This window comes from Mytilus edulis, chromosome 10 (assembly GCF_963676685.1).
Source record: "Mytilus edulis chromosome 10, xbMytEdul2.2, whole genome shotgun sequence".
In the NCBI taxonomy this organism is placed as follows: Eukaryota; Metazoa; Mollusca; class Bivalvia; order Mytilida; family Mytilidae; genus Mytilus; species Mytilus edulis.
In genome coordinates, this window is record NC_092353.1 from 53150057 (window position 1) to 53170113 (window position 20057).

General features: G+C 30.9%; 1 protein-coding gene across 3 annotated transcripts in view; it reads right to left on the reverse strand.

Moving 5' to 3' along the window:
- Positions 1-2701: 2701 nt before the first annotated feature.
- Positions 2702-20057, reverse strand: part of LOC139491473 (E3 ubiquitin-protein ligase Mdm2-like) — a 105730-nt gene continuing 88374 nt past the window's right edge. For 2 of the 3 annotated variants that reach the window (XM_071279182.1, XM_071279181.1), the window contains exons 2-11: positions 19471-19517; positions 15138-15323; positions 14804-14878; positions 13431-13564; positions 12576-12687; positions 11698-11824; positions 11386-11438; positions 8793-9005; positions 7581-7661; positions 2702-6166 (exon numbers count right to left, since the gene is read on the reverse strand). In XM_071279182.1, coding sequence (XP_071135283.1) covers positions 5456-6166; positions 7581-7661; positions 8793-9005; positions 11386-11438; positions 11698-11824; positions 12576-12687; positions 13431-13564; positions 14804-14878; positions 15138-15323; positions 19471-19503 — 1725 coding nt within the window. In that variant the 5' untranslated portion in view covers positions 19504-19517 and the 3' untranslated portion in view covers positions 2702-5455. Of the gene's footprint in view, positions 6167-7580; positions 7662-8792; positions 9006-11385; positions 11439-11697; positions 11825-12575; positions 12688-13430; positions 13565-14803; positions 14879-15137; positions 15324-19180; positions 19372-19470; positions 19518-20057 lie in introns of those variants that run through there. The other variant, XM_071279180.1, reaches the window with a different exon arrangement.

Below are 20057 nucleotides of genomic sequence, written 5' to 3' on the forward strand. Positions count from 1 at the left end.
CACAACATTCAAGCTGGATACAGCTCTGAATTTGGATTGTGATTAAATAGTTGACACAGCATAGGTTTCTGAAACAGAATGACTGTGGTCTAATGAACTTAAAATTTTTATTTTTTTTTTGCTTTTGAGCAATTGATCACCATGCTGTTGAATATTAATCCTCTCTCTCAAAAAAAAAAATTTGATGAAATTTCTGATATCTGAAATTAGAAAAATTGTACCCCCTATTTTTTTTTCACCTCCCCCTTTCCCTTATTCCAAAAATGATCTCAATTCAAATACTAATGGAGTTTGCAACAATAACTACATCATAACATATAAAATGACATACAGTCATGGTTAACATTAATATTTAAGAATTGAATGCTCTTTTTTGTAAATTTATTGGGGTGTAAAAGCGTTGACCGAAGTACATTTTGTATGAAGCGCGGAAGCGCTTCATACTAAAAATGTGCGCACGGTCAACGCTTTTACAACCCTATAAAGTTACAAAAAAAGGCATTCAATACTTATAATTACATTTTTACCTATATGATCATGAAAACACGCCTTTTATCAAGTTTTTATTTCATTTACCTGTGCACTTTATTGTGGGACCTCGTGTCATCATGAATGAAAAGTTTTATTGTGTGATACAACTGCTTAAGGAATAACACGTTATGTACAGTTAGCCAATCAGAATAACATATTATAGTGAAACATACATTTAATGTAATTATTAACTAATAGTAACTTCTAAAACAATAAATGGGGAATGTGTCCAAAGGGACACATACGATACCCTTAATAGCAAATAACGTTATAAAGGGACATAGCTTTAGAACTGTAAAAGTGAAGCTGCCAGAAATTGAACTTTAACTGAGTTTAGAGGTAATAAGCATTATATACACATATCATTAAATTTAGTTAATTCCTCAATTTTTCCACTTGTAAAGGGGCATAACCCTAGAATGGTAATCAAAGTGCTTGTTATCACTGAAAGGTTAAGATTGCTTTAATTTATCAGTTGGTAGTAAAGTGAATATTGTATTGTATATTGTATATAGCATTGACTTAGTTGATTCAACTACTATTCTGGACAAAGAAACATAACTCCGATTTTCAAAGAAGATTTCATAAAGTATTGGTTTAAGGTGATTCAACAACCATTCTGGACAAAGAAAGATAACTCCAATGTATTATCTACAAAAATGCTTGTTTTTTGCCCCTTTTTTGTCCTTTATTCCTAGACTGTTTGCCAATAACCCTTAACATATATCCCAACCTTCTACTTATGGTATTAAAAATTTTGGTACAATTTCAGAACAATTGAAATACTTATACACAACTTATTGTCCTGACACTAGATAAATGCTTGTTTGGGGCCTCTTTGGGGCCCTAATTCCTAAACCTTAGGGACCATAACCCCCAAAATCAATCCCAAGCTTCCTTTTATGGTTATAAACATTGTGTTACAATTATATTGATTTCTATTAACTAATACTAAAGTTGTCCTGACACCAGATAAATGCTTGTTTTGGGCCCCAAATATCTAAACCTTAGAGACCATAACCCCCAAAATCAATCCCAAGCTTCCTTTTGTGGTTTTAAACATTGTGTTAAACTTTTATTGATTTTTTTTACTGATACTCAAGTTGTCCTGACACTAGATAAATGATTGTTTTGGGCCCCTTTGGGCCACGAATTCCTAAACCTTAGGGACCATAACCCCCAAAATCAATCCCAAGCTTATTTTAGTGGTTATAAACATTTTGTTGAAATTTTATTGATTTCTATTTACTTATACTAATGTTAGTATTCGGAAACCATCCGTCTTTGACGACGACGACGTGATACCAATCTACGACCGCAAAAATTTTGAGGTCGTATAATAAAAATCACCAAAATGTTGCACAGCAAATACAAATCGGTGAAAACGAAGCGGGAGAAAATAGACTACAAACCAAAAGTCCTTTTGACTTTGTCGGTAGTGGACTTATCATAAACTGACAACTTGGCATCATTGGCGTTACATATTTCCAGGGTCTACTGACTAAATTAAATGTATACCAGACACTTGTATAGACTTGGAGTAATGACTTTATTTATGATCATTTCAAGTTGTCATGTGATAAACAAGAATGCATTTGTTGTTGATCTAAGTATATATATACCTACCAATATCATTATAAAAATTAACAATAATATTGGTTAATTGTATATTAATACATAGACAAAGTCAGTATACATGTTATTTAAGATTACACAAAATTTAAGTTATATCCAATAGAAAAGCTGCATATATTAGATTTTAAAAACAGGAAGGTCTAGAGGTATGGACTCAGACTTCAGTAGAGCCAAAAACAGTAAAATTCAGGAAAACACTGATGGCGTTCATTATCACTGAACTAGTATATATTTGTTTAGGGGCCAGCTGAAGGATGCCTCCGGATGCGTGATTTCTCGCTACATTGAAGACCTGTTCGTGACCTTCTGCTGTTGTTTTTTCTATGGTCGGGTTGTTGTCTCTTTGACACATTCCCCATTTCCATTCTCAATTTTACTTACAGACATAGATTTTCACCTCCTTGGATCTGTCCTTCTACCATTTAATATCAATGTTTAATAAATAAACAAACAAAAAAACTATGAAGAGCTGCTGCTACCAGAAAGCTATTTCAATGAGCAATAATATAAATACTAACACAACAAGAACAAAGTCTTTTGTATATATCCTTTATTTACGCTGATCTTATTACCAGAGATAATAATTCCATGTAACTGAACTTCTAAATATAAATTTCAAATACATGAGTACCCATATCCATTTGTTTAAATTATTTTACTTTCTAAAATGTTTATTCAATCATCAAATATAGTCATTACAAATTTCTAAATCTTGTCATATATGTGTAAACCAGTATGAAAACTTTCTAGTTGTGCTGTCAGTCATCTTGGTTATTTCAAAACATGGATATGTTTTAAAAAAAAAAAACTTGTCCATGATGATATGCTTACTTTGAATTGTTGTGAACCATTTTTAATTTCTGGCAAACAGTTATTAGTGCAAGCCATGTATTTTTAATACAATACACCAGTTCGATTATCACAAAATGAAACAATTAACTTTTTTTTTTACCTAGAAAAACAAGATTCACTAACCCAAAAATACATTATTTTAATAGATCAATGGAGTTGATTATAGTATTTAGCGTTAATAAATCCTTGTATCCAAGACAACAACAAGCACTTATTTTATAAAGGTAACAAACAATAACAGTCTATCACAAACAATAATCTTTTAACATTATAACCTATGTCTTATATCATAGGGGTCAAGTCTGATATATTGTTCTATCTAATATTAGAATTTCCCTTTAAAGACTGAAGCCCATGCCTACTGGTATGAAAAAAAACTCCCAATAGCAGAAACAAACTTACACTCCTGCACTATTACATAATTAAAAGTATTTATTTTTCCAGTAAAACATCACAAATAATTATCATAAGTGTGGTTAAATTGGTCTCAGTAGTTTCAGAAAAGATATTTGACAGATTACAAAAATTTATGTAAATTTATTTTAAAGGACAATAACTCCTTAAGGAGTCAATTGAACATTAAGGTCATGTTGACTTATTTGTAGAACAATATTGCTGTTTACAGTTTATTACTATCTATGATTAAATTCATGATAACCAAAAACTGCAAAATTTCCTAAAATATTGCCAATCGAGGAGCAGCAACCCAACAACAGTCTGAAAATTTCAGGGCAGGTATATCTTGAACTGATAAACAATTTTACCCAATGTCAAATTTACTCTAAATGCTATGGTTTCAAAGATATAAGCCAAAATCTACATTAAACCCCTATGTTCTGTTTTTAGCTATGGCGGCCATCTTGGTTGGTTGTCTGGGTTTAACATATTTTAAACTAGATACCCCAAAGATGATTGTGGTTAAGTTTGGTTAAATTTGGCCAAGTAGTTTCAGAGAAGATTTGTGTAAAAGTTATCGGACAATGGACACACAGTGATGAGAAAAGCTCACTTGGCCCTGTGGGCCAGGCGATCTTAAATGGGATTTCTTCCACTTTGATTTGGATATTTGATGCCCTTGTCTGTTTTTAGGAAACAAATGACAGAAAATAAAGTGTTTAAAAGTATCTTAATTCTAGAAGCTGTTATAATGATCCTTATTGTTAACATCAAAAGATCTAAATTGCCTCCCTTACACCACTGTAGAAAGGTTGAAAATTAGTTGGTTTACATTTAAAACTGTCCACCATAAACTTGTTTTGCCCTGCAATATACATGATATAAGGCAGAAATTTCTGGCAATGGGAAATGCAACTTATTTTTTTTTACATTTTGTTAATTCTTCTTTTGAACTTCACTAGTATGAAAAATGCATTGCAAATAATTGAGATTGCCACCAAAAGTGTTATTTTCTTTTTAAATATTTGTGTCAGTTAAGACATCTTAACTCGTTTTACAGTTTTGCTTTTTTTCTTCGTCAAAATCAAACATTTGCAATTGCTTTCATTCTGATACAATGTTTTATAGTAAAATGTGAATAAAAGTTACTTATTGGAAGATTTTGTATTAAATTATGAAATAAATAATACTTTGGTTAAATTGCACATTAAACTTTGAAATTGATGAGTGCACATATATCTGTGCAAATATTTATTAAATGAAAATTTTAATGGTAGAAATTGTGAAATATAAAATATCCAATGCTGAATGATTCGTCTATGCAGTAATTGGTGAACACATTAACATAAATAATATGACAATTATGAATCAAATTAATGTTTTAATCATGTGGTAATTGACAGAGATTGCTAAAAATGTGATCCAATAATAGCTGCCATGTGAAGACACAAAAATAAATATGATTAGAACTTAAATTAAATAACAGTACATAAAAATAAATAATACAAGCCAGTGAAACACAAACATAATGAATATGTGAGTAATAAGGTAAGAAAAAAATATAGATTAATATATACATACAATGACATAATTTGATTGATAAAAAAAAAATGCTGAGATTTTAACAATGCACTACAATATGCTTAAACATCTAACCATACTTTATCATAGACTCTAAGGGCCATTCAAAACCAATGCAATGGACTCTTCTGAAATTAAATTGGCTTAGACAATTGTCTAATTTAGATATAGATTTGTTTAATAGTTTGAAAATTCCATTATAAAAAATTATTGCTTTAATGAATATCAAAAATATCTCAGGAAGGTTGTTTCCAATGCCTTAATATATTGAAAATCTGAAAGTTTTTTTAATCATTTAATTGGCAAGTTCACTATAAGCCTACGACACAGATAATAATTCAAATAAAGGCAAAGTTTCTATGATAATTTGTATAAGTGATCACTAGTATTGATAATTCAGTCATGGCAGTGCAATTTACAAAACAAATTACAATATGGCCAGTAAAAAGTATAAAAGTATTTAAGCAAAATAGTTTTTAATGACCTTTTGAATAGGTCGTCTACAAAGGGGGCATGGTTTTGCAAGTCTTTTGAGTCGCTTGGCACATCTATAACAGCAGACTTGATGTCCAGTGCAGCCATGAATAATGCTGGCAGTTTTAGGCCGGCTGAAACAAATACAGCAAAGACCGAGTTGTGATTGAGAATTTCCAGTTTCCTTTATGCTTGAACTTTTCTCAAGCTTCAAATCTTTTTGAGGTTTGTCCGGTTTATCTATTTTTTGGGATATTGTCTCTTCATCTTTATCTTTTGCCGATGCTGTAGTTTGAAAGTTTAACAAAGTTCTATACGATCCTAACGTGGAAGAATTTTCTATCAACGACGAATACGATTTATGTTTATTTTCGGCTAAATTTTCTTGACTAGATTGCTGACTGGACACAGTACTGATTCCTGAGTCCTCTTCATCGCCTATTAAATCCTTGTCTGATTCCAATTCTATCGACGTAAGACGGTCTCTTGAAAAGCGACGTTGAATTTTTGAAGAGATGTGAGATATGTCACTACATTCAGAAGAAGATAAAAGTGCCTGATCTTTTGAGGTCATTTTTTCCAAACGTCTCTTTCGTGTAGTCTCTGGTAACCAGTTTGGACGTACTTTTTTACAATGTCCGCAGTGACCATGTAAAGGAGAATTTTTCGTATCACATTCTGTACACGTCCATTTATCCTGTAATTAGAAGATTTTGTCATGATATTTCAACAATTATTTTTTTTTTTTGTGATTTTACTTTTTTTTTTTAAAAAGGCACACAAAATTGATTTAATTTAGTGTCCCATAACCCCACCACACTTTTGCAACTGTTCCAAGTAAGGAGCCTCTGGCCTTTGTTAGTCTTGTATCATTTTTAATTTTTGTTTCTTGTGTTTAATTCAGACTTAAGTATGATACCATTACCACTGAACTAGTATACATATTTGTGAAGGGGCCAGCTTAAGGACTCCTGGTGTTGGAGTTTCTCGCTGCATTGAAGACCCATTGATGGCCTTTGACTGTTGTCTACTCTATGGTCGGGTTGTTGTCTCTTTGACACATTCCCCATTTCCATTCTCAATTTTTCTTAATCATACACTTTAAAATTTAACATGAAATCTTTGGGATATTAATTAAGTTAAAATATGACTGAATACTGTAAATTCAGAAATTATTGCGTTCATTTATTTTTGCAATTTTTGTCATTTTTGACTAAAATGCAATTTTGATAACTCTGACGCAATTTTTGCAATAATAAAAACATTGCAATAATTTCTGAATTTACAGTACTTGCTTTGGAAATACTGACAAATGAAAGACCTACAACAGACGATCTTAACACTTTATGCCACCAGTTTTTATTTCTAATCCATCCATATACTTTTTAAGGTGGTACCTAACACTACAGGGAGATAATTCTGTAAAATCAGCAGAATGTTTTAATGACATTGTGTTGTTAAGGGAATACTAAGCTTCTGATTGATCAAAATAAGTGTTTGTCAAACTGCTATATAACCAGTGTATTTTTTCTGATTAAACGGTTGGTTCAAATTTTTTGAAATGTTTATATTTTTGTCAAAGGGTCAAAGTAAATATTTTGTCAAGATTTTAAGAAAATTAAACGAGCCAAATTAATTTTAGTTCAGGTGTTGGGTACCACCTTTAATGTTTTAATAATAATGAACAAATTTGTTTTCTTTAAAGTTTCATATCAATATAAAATATAAAATTCGGATCAAGGGATAAATCATAGTTTTTAGCTATATTTATATTTTTTGAGCGCTGTGAAAATAATATTTCTCCTCACTAGTGAAATATCTGTTTTCAGAAAAGGACTGGTCGAAATTTAATTATGAACATAATCTTGATTTCTTTGTTATTTCCTATTGCGACTTCCTGAAAAAATGCGAAAGAACCTCGTGATGTGACATTAATATATACAAAAAATTTTAAAAAGGAAGGAAAAAGAAACAATTAAACAAACAGAGTCCATCTCTATAACCCTTGTATGACAATATTTCTCTACTTTCAACAATTAAATTTAAGTATTTAAAATGCTCAGCAAAAAAGTGGAGAAATATTGTTAATCTAATATCTAACATTAACTTACCCCATCTGATAATTCTGAATCACTTGAATCAGAATCACCCCAGAATTCCATATCACTATCACCACATATTATCACTACATTCTGAAAAGTAAGAAATCAAATTCACATGTTGATATTTTTAGGAAAAAAACATATATATACCTAATTCAATGATTTTGCTTGAAACACATTCAAAGGGAGATAATTCATAAATAAATTCTACAACACTCTAATTTTGTCAAGGTACAACTTATTTAACATAATCAATTAGAATTCAATGGTGTTTTAAAGACACAAAATATCATTGTTCTTTCCTAACGAATTACTGTAAATTCATTTATTTTCATGGAATAATGTAAACTTGTATTTTCATGGACTATTAATTTTTGCCAAAGTTTGCATGCAATCTCGTGGAAAATTTGTAATTCGTTGAATATTTAATTTTGTGGTTCACCTGTACTCACTAAATCCACAAAAATTGGTCTCCAACGAATAATAATGAATCCACAGTACAGTATGTGATTGTATCTGTTTGATAGCCAAAAGGAACTTCAATGACCCTTTGAAAGCTTAAAGGCAATAGTTTTAAACTTTAAAGCTGTGGTGAGTCCCATATTACAGTGTTGAAATATGATAGTTCTGAATACCACAATGTAAAATTGGCCAGGAGAGAACACAGCACTTAAAATGTCTTTTATGTTTGTGTTGATCATGTTCATAGATATTTCCTAAGCTTCTACAAAGGTATATTATTTCCCTGATTATTTCCATTCTATGTAAATAGATATAAGATGTCGTCGTATGAGTGCCAATGAGACAACTCTCAATCCAAGTCACATTTTTTACAGTTTTCAATACAGAGCATTGGCTCATTCCAAACAGCAAGCTATAAAAGGCCCCAAAAATGACATGTGTAAAACCAAATAAACGGGGAAACCAACTGTCTAATCTATATAAAACACAAGAATCGAGAAACACTTATGAACCACATCAACAACAAACAACTACTTTCTTTTTAACAACTATTACAAACACATTACTGATCTCTAAGGAGCATCTTAAGATCTAGTACAGGGAAAATGCAAAATCTTCAAAAAGGGTAACAGATTATAGATAATCATTCTAAATCATTACTTTATGAACTTTAAGTTTAGTGAAGCTAGTGATATAAATGATATATAAGATTTTAAAAGGGACAGACCCTTTCATAATCTTATATCTCCTAAAACTTACAGTATCTGAGATTCCTGATACACTGGCTGTGCTGGATATAATATCATCCTCATCTGAACAGACTTCATACTCGAATGAGATTCTGTCAGCATCAACCTCTACAGATATAACTTCATCACCACCATTGGTTCCAACCTCCACACCTATAACATCATCATCATTGTCAGCATCTAGCTCGATGGCTATTATATCTGGTACGGAATTGTCCCTTTCCTATAATTGAATATAAACTAGTTTAATTTGTTTTCTCCGCTAAATATGTTTCATGAGGTTAAATGTGTCAGTGTTTTTTTCTTAGCAATTTTTCTTTTTTTGTGGATGAATATGGGAATGTTAACTTTCAGCCAGTATGAAAAATTACGGTATTAAGGTGGTACCCAACACTTTCACTAAAATTAATTTGGCTCGTTTAATTTTCATAAAATTTTGTCAAAGTATTTACCATGAGACTTTAATTAAAATATAAAAATTTCAAAATTTTTGAACCAACTGTTTTGTCAGAAAAATTACACTGGTTATATAGCAATTTGACAAACACCAATTTTGATCATTGAGAAGCTTAAGGTGGCTCATGGGTACAAAAATTTTAGCAAAAAATTAAACCTTTATTTTTTCATTACAAATTTTATTTATTACACTATTACTTGTTACTTTATGATATGGTACAAAAAACAACCCAAAAAAATTATTTGGTTTGGCCCCAGATGACTTTAAAAATTGAAAAAGCTCCAAATTATCTCCCTTTGGTGCAAAAATGCCATTTTATGGCCTTAAATTTGAAATATCTTTTTTAACTCATCGGTGACCTATATTTTTTATTATTGTTTTCAAATAAGCTGTACATAAACTAAATAATTGTAAAATTTAAGCGATTTCTTATATTAGGTTATTTTTTTATTTCGATATTTCCTCTTTTTCTCCTATTAGTTCAACAGAAAAAAAGGACATTAACAAAAATGTATGCTTCTTCTAGAGGCAGATTTTAGCTTAAATGAACGGTGACCCCATTTTTTTATTTCATTTTTCTTTTAAGTATATGATAAAGTTCATTTATGAAAAAATATAGCGAAATCCTATATTAGAAAAAAAAATTCATTTATACCCAGGAGCCCCCTTAATATTCCTTTTACTACACAACGTAATTAAAACGTTTAGCTGACTTTACAGAGTTATCTCCCTGTAGTGTTAGGTACCACCTTAACAAAGATTAATGATTTACCTAACAACTCTGTATTGTTATGGGTTTAGTCTGAAAAGACCTACCTCAAAAGAATGCTTTCAAGTTATAACTTTTAACAACAAACATTTGTGTTGAAGGCCATTAACTTTGACCTGTTACACATTGTTACATGGATGTAAAAGAGTTTTCTCATTGGCACTCATACCAAAACTTCTGATTTCTGTAAACTGCAATGTTTCATTTTTTTATTCATCTGCTGGACAGTTGAATATGTTTAAATCTAGTAGTTTATTTCAAGAAAAGGAGGGCAAATAAATGGGGAATGTGTCTATATGGTACAGATGATGCTCCCAATTGCATATAATTTTATAGTGAATCATTACTCAGGAATGGTAGAAGTGATGCTACCCAAATTTGTACATGATCTGAGTTTTGTGGTAGTAAGTATTATGCATAAGTGTCATAATATTTGTTTGAGGCATATGCATTCTATATAGTTAAAGAACAGACTCAAAAACTCAACAATTATCCTTTTGTAAAGGGGTGGGTACAACTCTAGAACTGTAAAAGTGATGCCACCAAAACTCAAAGTTGAACTGTGCTTTCTTCAAGCTACTTGATAAAGATGATTTCTTCACAAAACAGAAATGTTTGTTTAATTCCCACAAGCAAGTTTAAGGTGGCTCGGGCGTATTCGAAGTTTCTATCAAAAGTGCCGTATTTTTGGTTATTTTATTCTTTAAAGAAAATGATTCAAATTGGTCAAAAAAAAATAGGGGGTCATGGACCATTTAAGCTCAAAATTTTACTTTTAAACAGGTATGTAAAAGGGACCATTTTTCAATGAAATGATAGGGGAAATAGAGTTGTTGACATATTTTTTTCGGAATATCAAAAAAACGTTCTATGACAATTGGTCCAAAACTGTTATATGAAAAGCTGGAATATAGCTTCAAAGAATGAGCCAATAAAAAACATAGGTCACCGATAAGGAAAAAAAAATATTTTACCTTAAAACCCAAATTTTGGCGGGAAAATGGTGAAAATGGGTGAATTGTCATTTTGACCCTTTAAAAAATACCGATAATAACGAAAATATTCTATTAGTTACATAACTACAATGATTTGACATTTCTAATCAATCAAAATATTAAAAAAAATTATATGGAATTTACGACAAATACTTTTTTAATTCATGCGTGAAATTATGCGCAGTCGAATAGTCCCGAGCCACCTTAATCACAATAGAAAGTTCACTTATAACTAGGCTGTTGATACAGCGAGTCGAGAATGGATAGGTTTAAATTCAGGATTTGGAATAAACAGGTTTGACTGCACATATAGTATCACAATTGTCTCAACTATCAGTAAATCTATCTTTCTATTTACATATCATTTGTAATTTTTACTTACAGAAACCCATCTATGTCTTCCACTACCAGTAGATGAAGCTGACAAATTTTGTGCTAAAATGGATAAAAAATACTAAAAAATATTAACTCTACTCTAAAACAAGGATGCACATGCTGTCATGCAAAACAAACCAAACTCAATGTAGACAACATCTTGCCAATGCTGAAACATGGCAAAAGCTTATCGAATTTGTATCAACATGTCATTTCGAGTTGTTGCCAATTTTTTTTTTCTTTATTTTTATAAAACTAACATTACAATGCATATAGTCTTTTATTTCATAATAAATACATATATTCTTTCCATGTTTACCTCTGTGAGCACTTGTGTCTGATGTTTGACCTTGGAAATTACTCTGATCTTTCTGCTGTTCCCCTGTCTGTGTACTGGGAATATGTACGAGTATGTCAATCAACTTTGGACAAGAAACAGTTACTATCTATAAATAAACAATTTTTTCATAAAGTTCTGATGATGAGACTAACCATTATAACTAAATGAGTGCAGAAACTAAAAAAGTTAGCAATTTTCCAAGTTTTAAAGGGGCATTACTCTAGAACAGTAATGATTTACTGGCCAAATCTATCTACATAATGTGATTTAAATTTTTTAATTAAATTGAGAATGGAAATGGGGAATGTGCCAAAGAGACAACAACCCGACCATTGAACAAAACAACAGCAGAAGGTCACCAACAGGTCTTCAATGTAGCGAGAAATTCCCGCACCCGGAGGCGTCCTTCAGCTTTGTGTATGAGTTTCATAAAATTTGGATGTGGAAATTGAACATTTTGCAATTTTCAAAGTTATAAATGGCCATTACTCCTGAAACTATTAGTGACATACTACCAAAACTGATACTGTAAATTCTGAAATTATTGTGACATTTTTGTTATAGAGAAAAATGCAACAGGGTTATAATAATGCGATTACTGTAGTTATAAAAACTCACATTTAAAAAAAATTTATGAATCCAACAGGATTTTTCTGAATATCGCAAAAATTAAAATAATTGCAATAATAAATGCATGCAATAATTTCTGAATTTACAGTACTTGATTTTACCATTGCCTACAATGGGGACATGGACAAAATTATAGATATTTTAGGTTACAATAGCCATAGAATTTTTAAAACACTCCAAAGATCATGAAGATCTCTGATTCAATTTATTATAATCATGATAATTACCCTTTTTTCTTGATTTGATGAATCACCTCTTTTCTTTGGTCTAGCGACTAAATGTTCTTTCTTAACCATACATGAGTCAGGTAACTGGTGGCAGTTAGCATCTATCAATTTCCTAAAAATACAAGACAGACGTAAATTTTAAAGCATTATAGAGATTCATAATTTCAGATAAAGATTATCAACCCAGACCTCCCTGTCTAGATGAGTTTATAGTTAGATCCATTGTACAAGTTGATAGGAGAATAAATCATTTGGACAAGATTACAGCAATTTAAAAACCAATCAACCAATCATTCTTATCCACATCCTTTGGTCTTCCATTTATTAGCAGTTACATATTGTTCCCATTCATCTACTTATTTAATTCTGAAGAACAACAAGTCGCACACTATTCCTTGCAATGCATTTTTATATAAATGAGGTCTTTCACTTTCGTCTTTTAGATCTGTTTATCCCTGCTGCAAGACTTGAAACACCCAATCTATAGGATATTTTCATATAAACTTGCTGTCATTTCAATTTTCACCTTTTCTCTCCCAAACACAGATCAACAAAAAAGTACACCTTTATAATTAGTAAATGTTTATTCCTTCAGACATATCCAACAGATACACAAATAATAAATAGCAAATTATATTGTTTCAATCAAAATATACAGTTAATTAAACAATATATAGGTGATCATCAAATTTGGCATATAGCAGTCAACTCACTACAGTGCATGCACCAGTGCAAGGCAAATTGGTGCCACCATATCTCAGTAACATGAATCCCGGCCAGGCATGAACAAAAAATTTGCTTCCGCTTTACAGATCTAACATTGCTCGGCTTATATTTTTATAGATAAATACTTACGTTGCTTCTGTAAAGGTAAACTTATCAACTCCAAATACTTTTCCCAGAGGATCTTTTTGACAGAACACTATACTAGGGTCATTTGGATTATACAACTGTCTGCTACCAATGTACTCCTTCAGATAACTACAGACCTTCAATTTATAAATAGATTAACAGGTTGTAATTACTACATCATATTCAAACATAAATAATACCACAATAAAAAGATCAATACTGTAGATTTCAGAATTCAATGCATGCATTGAGAATGGAAATTGTGAATGTGTCAAGGAGACAACAATCTGACCAAAGGCCAGAAAACAGACGATGGCCACCAATGGGTCTTCAACACAGCCAGGAAATGTGAATAATGAGCTTATACATGGTAGGCATGCCTGATCTATTTTAATTAATGTGATTGCAAAAATTTCGTGCAGGAATATCACTGCTGAAATTATGATTGCAAGTTTTTAGTATATCAAATATGAAATGGTTGTATTTTAAGTCCCCTACCAACGAAGGTGAAGGGGACTTAAGGTTTGTATTCCTTCTGTCTGTGTGTCCATCTGTCAGTTTGGCAAATCAGTTTTTAAGCTTTTTTTTTTGTGCTTGAAGAAATTTATATGTTTTTTGGTATATTGTTTAATCATGACAAGTTACAGGTCAAGTTCAATTTTCAACATTTTAGCTTTTCTCCTTGTTCAGTTAAAGCCCTTTCTCTAGAATTTAAAAAAAAATGCTTATTAATTACTAGACTTCTGTTCAAAGGGAAATAACTCACTTTTTAAAAAGATTATTAAAAGATATTTTTATTAATGATAAATGACATTTTGGATTTGTTCCCTTTTCTTTGGTAAACTGTTTGAAGAATTTAGTGGAAGGTTTGTTTGTTATTGATTTTGTATTTATATAAACTAATTTTCTGAATGCATATAATTATATATTAAAAAACATTTGGATGAAAATTGAAGTGAACTCTTTTAGATAATAATCTATTTTTGATAAAGCCATTAAAGGATAATTTAATTTAAGAAATGATTCATGGAAGCCATAGATTTTATGGAAATTTACACATGGCCTGAGCCATGGTATTCTAATTTATCCTCAGCGTTTAGGGGGGGGGGGGATAAAATAAACAAATTAATATCATCACTCTTCAGGCCATGTGTAAATTCACTAAGATAATAATTTTTTCAAACTTTTTTTTGGTCATTCTTGAAGATTTTGCTTTGATACTTAGTGTATAGTTTTATCATGACAAGTTATAGATCAAGATAAAATCACTCCTGAAAATTAGAATGAGAGCTTTAATTAATGTGAAACCTGATGCTGTGCAGTTTTGGCATTAATAAAATTATGGAAATAATTTCTGAAGTAAGAGAAATTCTTACCTCTTTTCTGGTTAACACTTCCCATGATGCTCCTACTTGTTTAAGTAGGTCAAGAAATTCACGTCTGGGTCTGACCTACAAATATAAAACACACATTAGTCATGATTTTTGTTCAATATATATCTCCTATGTGTACAAGTTCTACTATAAAAATAAAGATAACAAATTGTTAAATGCTGCTTCTGTAATTTTTCTATTTTGATTTTGATTTTTTTCATAAAATTATGCAGTTCAGGATTTTTAGGTAAAACATTGTAAAAGGTCATGCCTGTTGGAGGTGCTGATGGATAATAGTCTAGTCAGTCACGTAAAAAAAAACTTGTTTATATCTTACCATAGGATAATTGACGACACATTCTTCAGTTGTTATGTAGTAGGACTCTGTGAGTTGCTTCAAAGTAGATACATTTGATCCTGCCGGTGCGTTGTATGTATCAGGAGGCTGTCTTACCATTAAATTTGGATTATTGCACATGTTTACTTGGCTTGATGTTACTTGACCACTTAAAGTGTAATTGTGCTGAAATAAAATTAAATTGATGAAAATATCAAAATTGATTAAATTCATGAAATTTAAGCATTCAAATCATGTTAATTATTTTTAAAATACAACATAAACACTTGAACTTTTTTTTTTCATTCGTGGAAACAAACCTTTTTCTGTTGCACATACATTTTTTTTTGTTTTAATTCTTTTAAAACATGATGTGGTTAAGGAGGCTCGAAGGTCTAAATCAAATTTTTTATTTAATATCTATAGGATATCTCTATATTTTTCTATAAATGAACTTTATCTTATACTTAATAGAAAAATGAAATAAAAAAATGGGGTCAACGTTAATTTACGCTCACAATCTGCCTTCGAAAGAAGCATACATTTTTGTTAATGTCCCTTTTTACTGTTGAGCTAATAGGAGAAATAGCGGTAATATCGAAATAAAACAAGAATGTGTCCCAAGTACACGGATGCCCCACTCGCACTATCATTTTCTATGTTCAGTGGACCGTGAAATTGGGGTCAAAACTTTAATTTGGAATTAAAATTAGAAAGATCATATCATAGGGAACATGTGTACTAAGTTTCAAGTTGATTAGACTTCAACTTCTTCAAAAACTACCTTGACCAAACACTTTAACCTGAAGCGAACGGACGCAGAGATGGACGAATGGATGCACGGACAGACGAAGACGCACAGACGAAAGGAGGCACAGACCAGAAAACATAATGCCCCTCTACTATCATAGGTGGGGCATAAAAAGAACTAAATTACAGAAATCACTTAAATTTTACAATTATTTAGTTTATGTACAGCTTATTCGAAATCAACAATAAAAAATATAGGTCACCGATGAGTTAAAAAAGATATTTCACATTTTTTGGAATGATTTTTGTACCATATGACAAAGTAACAACTACTAAAGGTAATAAATAAAATTTGTAATGAAAAATTAATGTTTAATTTTTTTCTGAAAATCTTTTACCCACGAGCCTCCTTAAGTCAATTATTTTATCGTAAGTTTTTAAACACAATAATTGATAATGCTTATCATATATATGGTTACTAAATTTAAATTAACAGATGGCCATCCTTTTTGAATTATTATGTAGGCTTGATATACTCTATATCCTCTATACAAAAAAAACACTCACTAATGAGAACCTATAATGACTTCTAATAACAGATGCAAATTGTTTCGTCACAACAGTAAAATTCAGATTACCTTATAGAGAAAACAAAATTCTATCATCAAATATACAACTGTACCGTATGTATGTGTGGCCAAAGAAAATAGTTATTGGATTTTTCTAACTAACATCTTAGTTTTAAGGATCAAGGTTAAAAAAATATGGCTTTTTTCTATATACATGATATATATATATATATATATATATATAACTTCAGCTTAAACACAATAATCATTTACATAATTTTGATAATTTAATTTCACATAAGGCCAGGATTTTTTAATTTGTTGGTTTACGGATCCGCCGACCCGATTTTGCCGATTTCCAAAATAAAAATAAAATCGAATTTTCAGGCTTTTTTTTATTCTCGCCGACCCTAACAAATGCATTATCCCTGAAAAAAAATTAAAATATCCTTTTTTATGAAATGCAATGCATTAATCACTAACAGAAGTCAAGTGATGACACTTTCTGTTGTGAAAAATGAGACTTTCAGTTTACGTTTCTAAAAATAGACAAATCAATTATTAATGACCTTGAAATGTCGTTTGCGCAAATAATTTTGCGGAACGAAACCTCTGTTTAAAACCAATTACACAATAAGTTCGTTTCCCTTATTTGTCACCAGTCCGTAAGATGCATGTTCTCATATAAATAGACTTGTCCAAATGTGGACAGGTGGAAGTTTAAGGGTGTGTTTGGATATACGCCTGAGGCGTCCTATGGTTATCCATAGGTACCTATGGTTTGATATTTTGTGTATAAAATATCAAACCATAGGTACCTATGGGTAACCATAGGCCGCCTTAGGCGTATATCCAAACACCCCCATTGACATCAAGTTAAAATACTGAATTTTAACAAATCATTTGATATTTTCTTGTTTTACAGATAATAAAAAAATATCGTCCATTTGGATAAAAAACGGGAATGCATGACAACAGATTATTTAACCTGATATTCTCGTTTTTCCAGTGGACGAGTCTATTACGTTTTTGACACGTGTGTTGAAACTTATTTTCGTACGACGTTTTTACTTTTTTTTCTTTATCAGTTTTCGTGCTTATTATTTTTCACCAAGTTTTGATTAAAAGCTAAGTCAAATAACTGACGTGAATCTGTTTTTCTTGTTTGTGAAATGACGATTTAATTTCGTCTTTGTCAGTGTACCCCCCCTTTTTTTTACGGGAAATTATTAGACAATGTCATGCGATGTTTACAGCTGAGCAATAATATTTCATCAAACTAAAATTTAAGAACGATGAAAAAATAGTATGACAAACATATTATTAGAAAGGTGAAATATATTTTTATTTTGCATATGTTTTCTGTCTTGAAAGATCTTTTTTTTTCTTTTTTTTCCCGACCGACCGACCCGACTTTTTCATGGAGAAAATCCGTAAACCAACAAATTTAAAAACCGTGGCCTAACATGCATAATACCCAAATATTTAAAAATAATCTTGTCCAACGAATATCTAGCCTATCCCCTTTTCTATTTTGAAAGTTTTCCTTATTCATTTTATTATGCAATAGTCATGCTAGTTTAAACTTGATAATTATTTTGTTATAATCTATATTTGAATTATAATTTATAGCACCATTCACACATTTGTATCAAAGTTAAATGTACGTTGCAATGCAAAGAACATGAAGAAATTCATTTCCTGTTGCACACTGATATTTATTACTACTTTTATCTTATGTTGCTTTAATTCAAGTTGTATTTAAATATGAAAAAAACATGTTATATTTTTTATTCTTCCCATCAGGTTTTTATTTAGTTTAAACACTTACATGACTTAAATGACTTTTTACTTAAAAGAAACAATCTGTATTTAAAAGATTCCTTCATAAATCCTACACACTGGCAGTCTGGTTGTCTGATAAAATACATACTGTGGAATTATAAACATGATAAATATTTATCATGTTTATTCATTTATTGGGTACTGTTTTTTGTGGATTAAGGGTTAACATGGTTAACAACCAATTCATTTTTTCAATTAAACAATATTTCATTTTTGTAATTTGTTAAAAACACAAATCAAGCATGCAAGAAAATTGTTACTCAAGAAAATGAATGAATTCACAGTAAAATGTATTTATAACTTCAATATCTTTTTACTCATACAAAGCAAATTTTTTCTACACTTCAATTATGACAATTTATTATCAGAAGATGCCCACTTGTTTTGTTTTGTGGTGAAGATGGTGGTGGTGTTTTTTTTTGGGGTGTAAGTTGTATGTAATAGTTTTCATTTGTTACCAGGCACTACCAGTGAGGGGGAGGACAGGGGGTACCCTTCTCCCTTCTCCCACCCCTCTTCTCCTTTCTCCCATTAGAATAAAACATCTCCTTTTGAGATATTTTTTCTTGAAATATTAGAAAAAATTTTAAAAGGAGATATTTTATTTTTTCTCCTTTCTCCCAGCCTTCCTCTCCTTTCTCCTACCCCTTTCTCCCTGTCTCCCTTACCCCTGTCCCCCCTCACCAGTACCCACTTCTAACCTCCGCCCCACCCCACCCACAACCACATGCTGTCCTGATTTGTGTTTTTCTTGTCGTTCATACAATCAATATGTATGTCAAGAAACTCTCTCATACATGCACATATCTCTCTCAGCTTAAAATTGAACAAAATAATAAGCTGCATAGTCAAAATAAAATCTCTGCAGTGTTTTCTTACCTCAAAAAGAAATTGGCTTCCTATGTAAATTTCCATGGCACTCTGAATTCTCTCTACACTCTTAATGCGTCTTTTTCACAGGAGACTACATGCATAACTGATATAATGCCAATGGCGCAATTGATTCGCATGCGTACTCCAATGCTTTTAATTTTGTTATGTATGTACTTAATCTGTAAGGATTTCATCATCACTATAAATAGGGAAGATAACTCTACAGGAAAACAAAGTAAAAAAAAATTGATCAACATGATCAAATTAATCATGTGTGTAAACTGCTTTATTTTTACCTTGTCATGATCTGTTTGGTCTGTCATTGACATTTTCCAAGTAATACCTGTAAAATAAATTACTATGCAGGTCAACTGGTCAAAGGGTCATCAGCAGGTCCATCAATTTAACTTTTAATTAAAATTGGCTAATCCCTGAAAGGTCAAAGGCCTTTCCCTAAAAATTCAAGGTTGTTGAATATTTTTTTGGGGAAAGTTTGTATCATTTTCACATAAATTTGAAATTTTAAATAAATACTACTTGTAAACTAAAAAGTTCCATAACCTTTTACAAAAACCTTTATCACAACCTTGGGAGTTCCTACATGATCAACCTTAGTCCAAATGATAATGACGTCTTGGAAGGCTATTTTAAATTTTTGTGTTGATGCCTTCCTGTCGATGTAAGGCCTCAAAGAAAAAAAATACAATAGCCTTTCAAGATGTCATAATTATTTAGACTGCATTTGTAAATCAACCTCAATCTGTAAAATTATTTTTAGTGTAATGGTATGTGCATAGCTATCTATTTTATTCTTTTCTGTTCTCATATTACATACAGAGAGATGCACTTTCAAAAAAGAAATAAACAATATCAACATAATTAA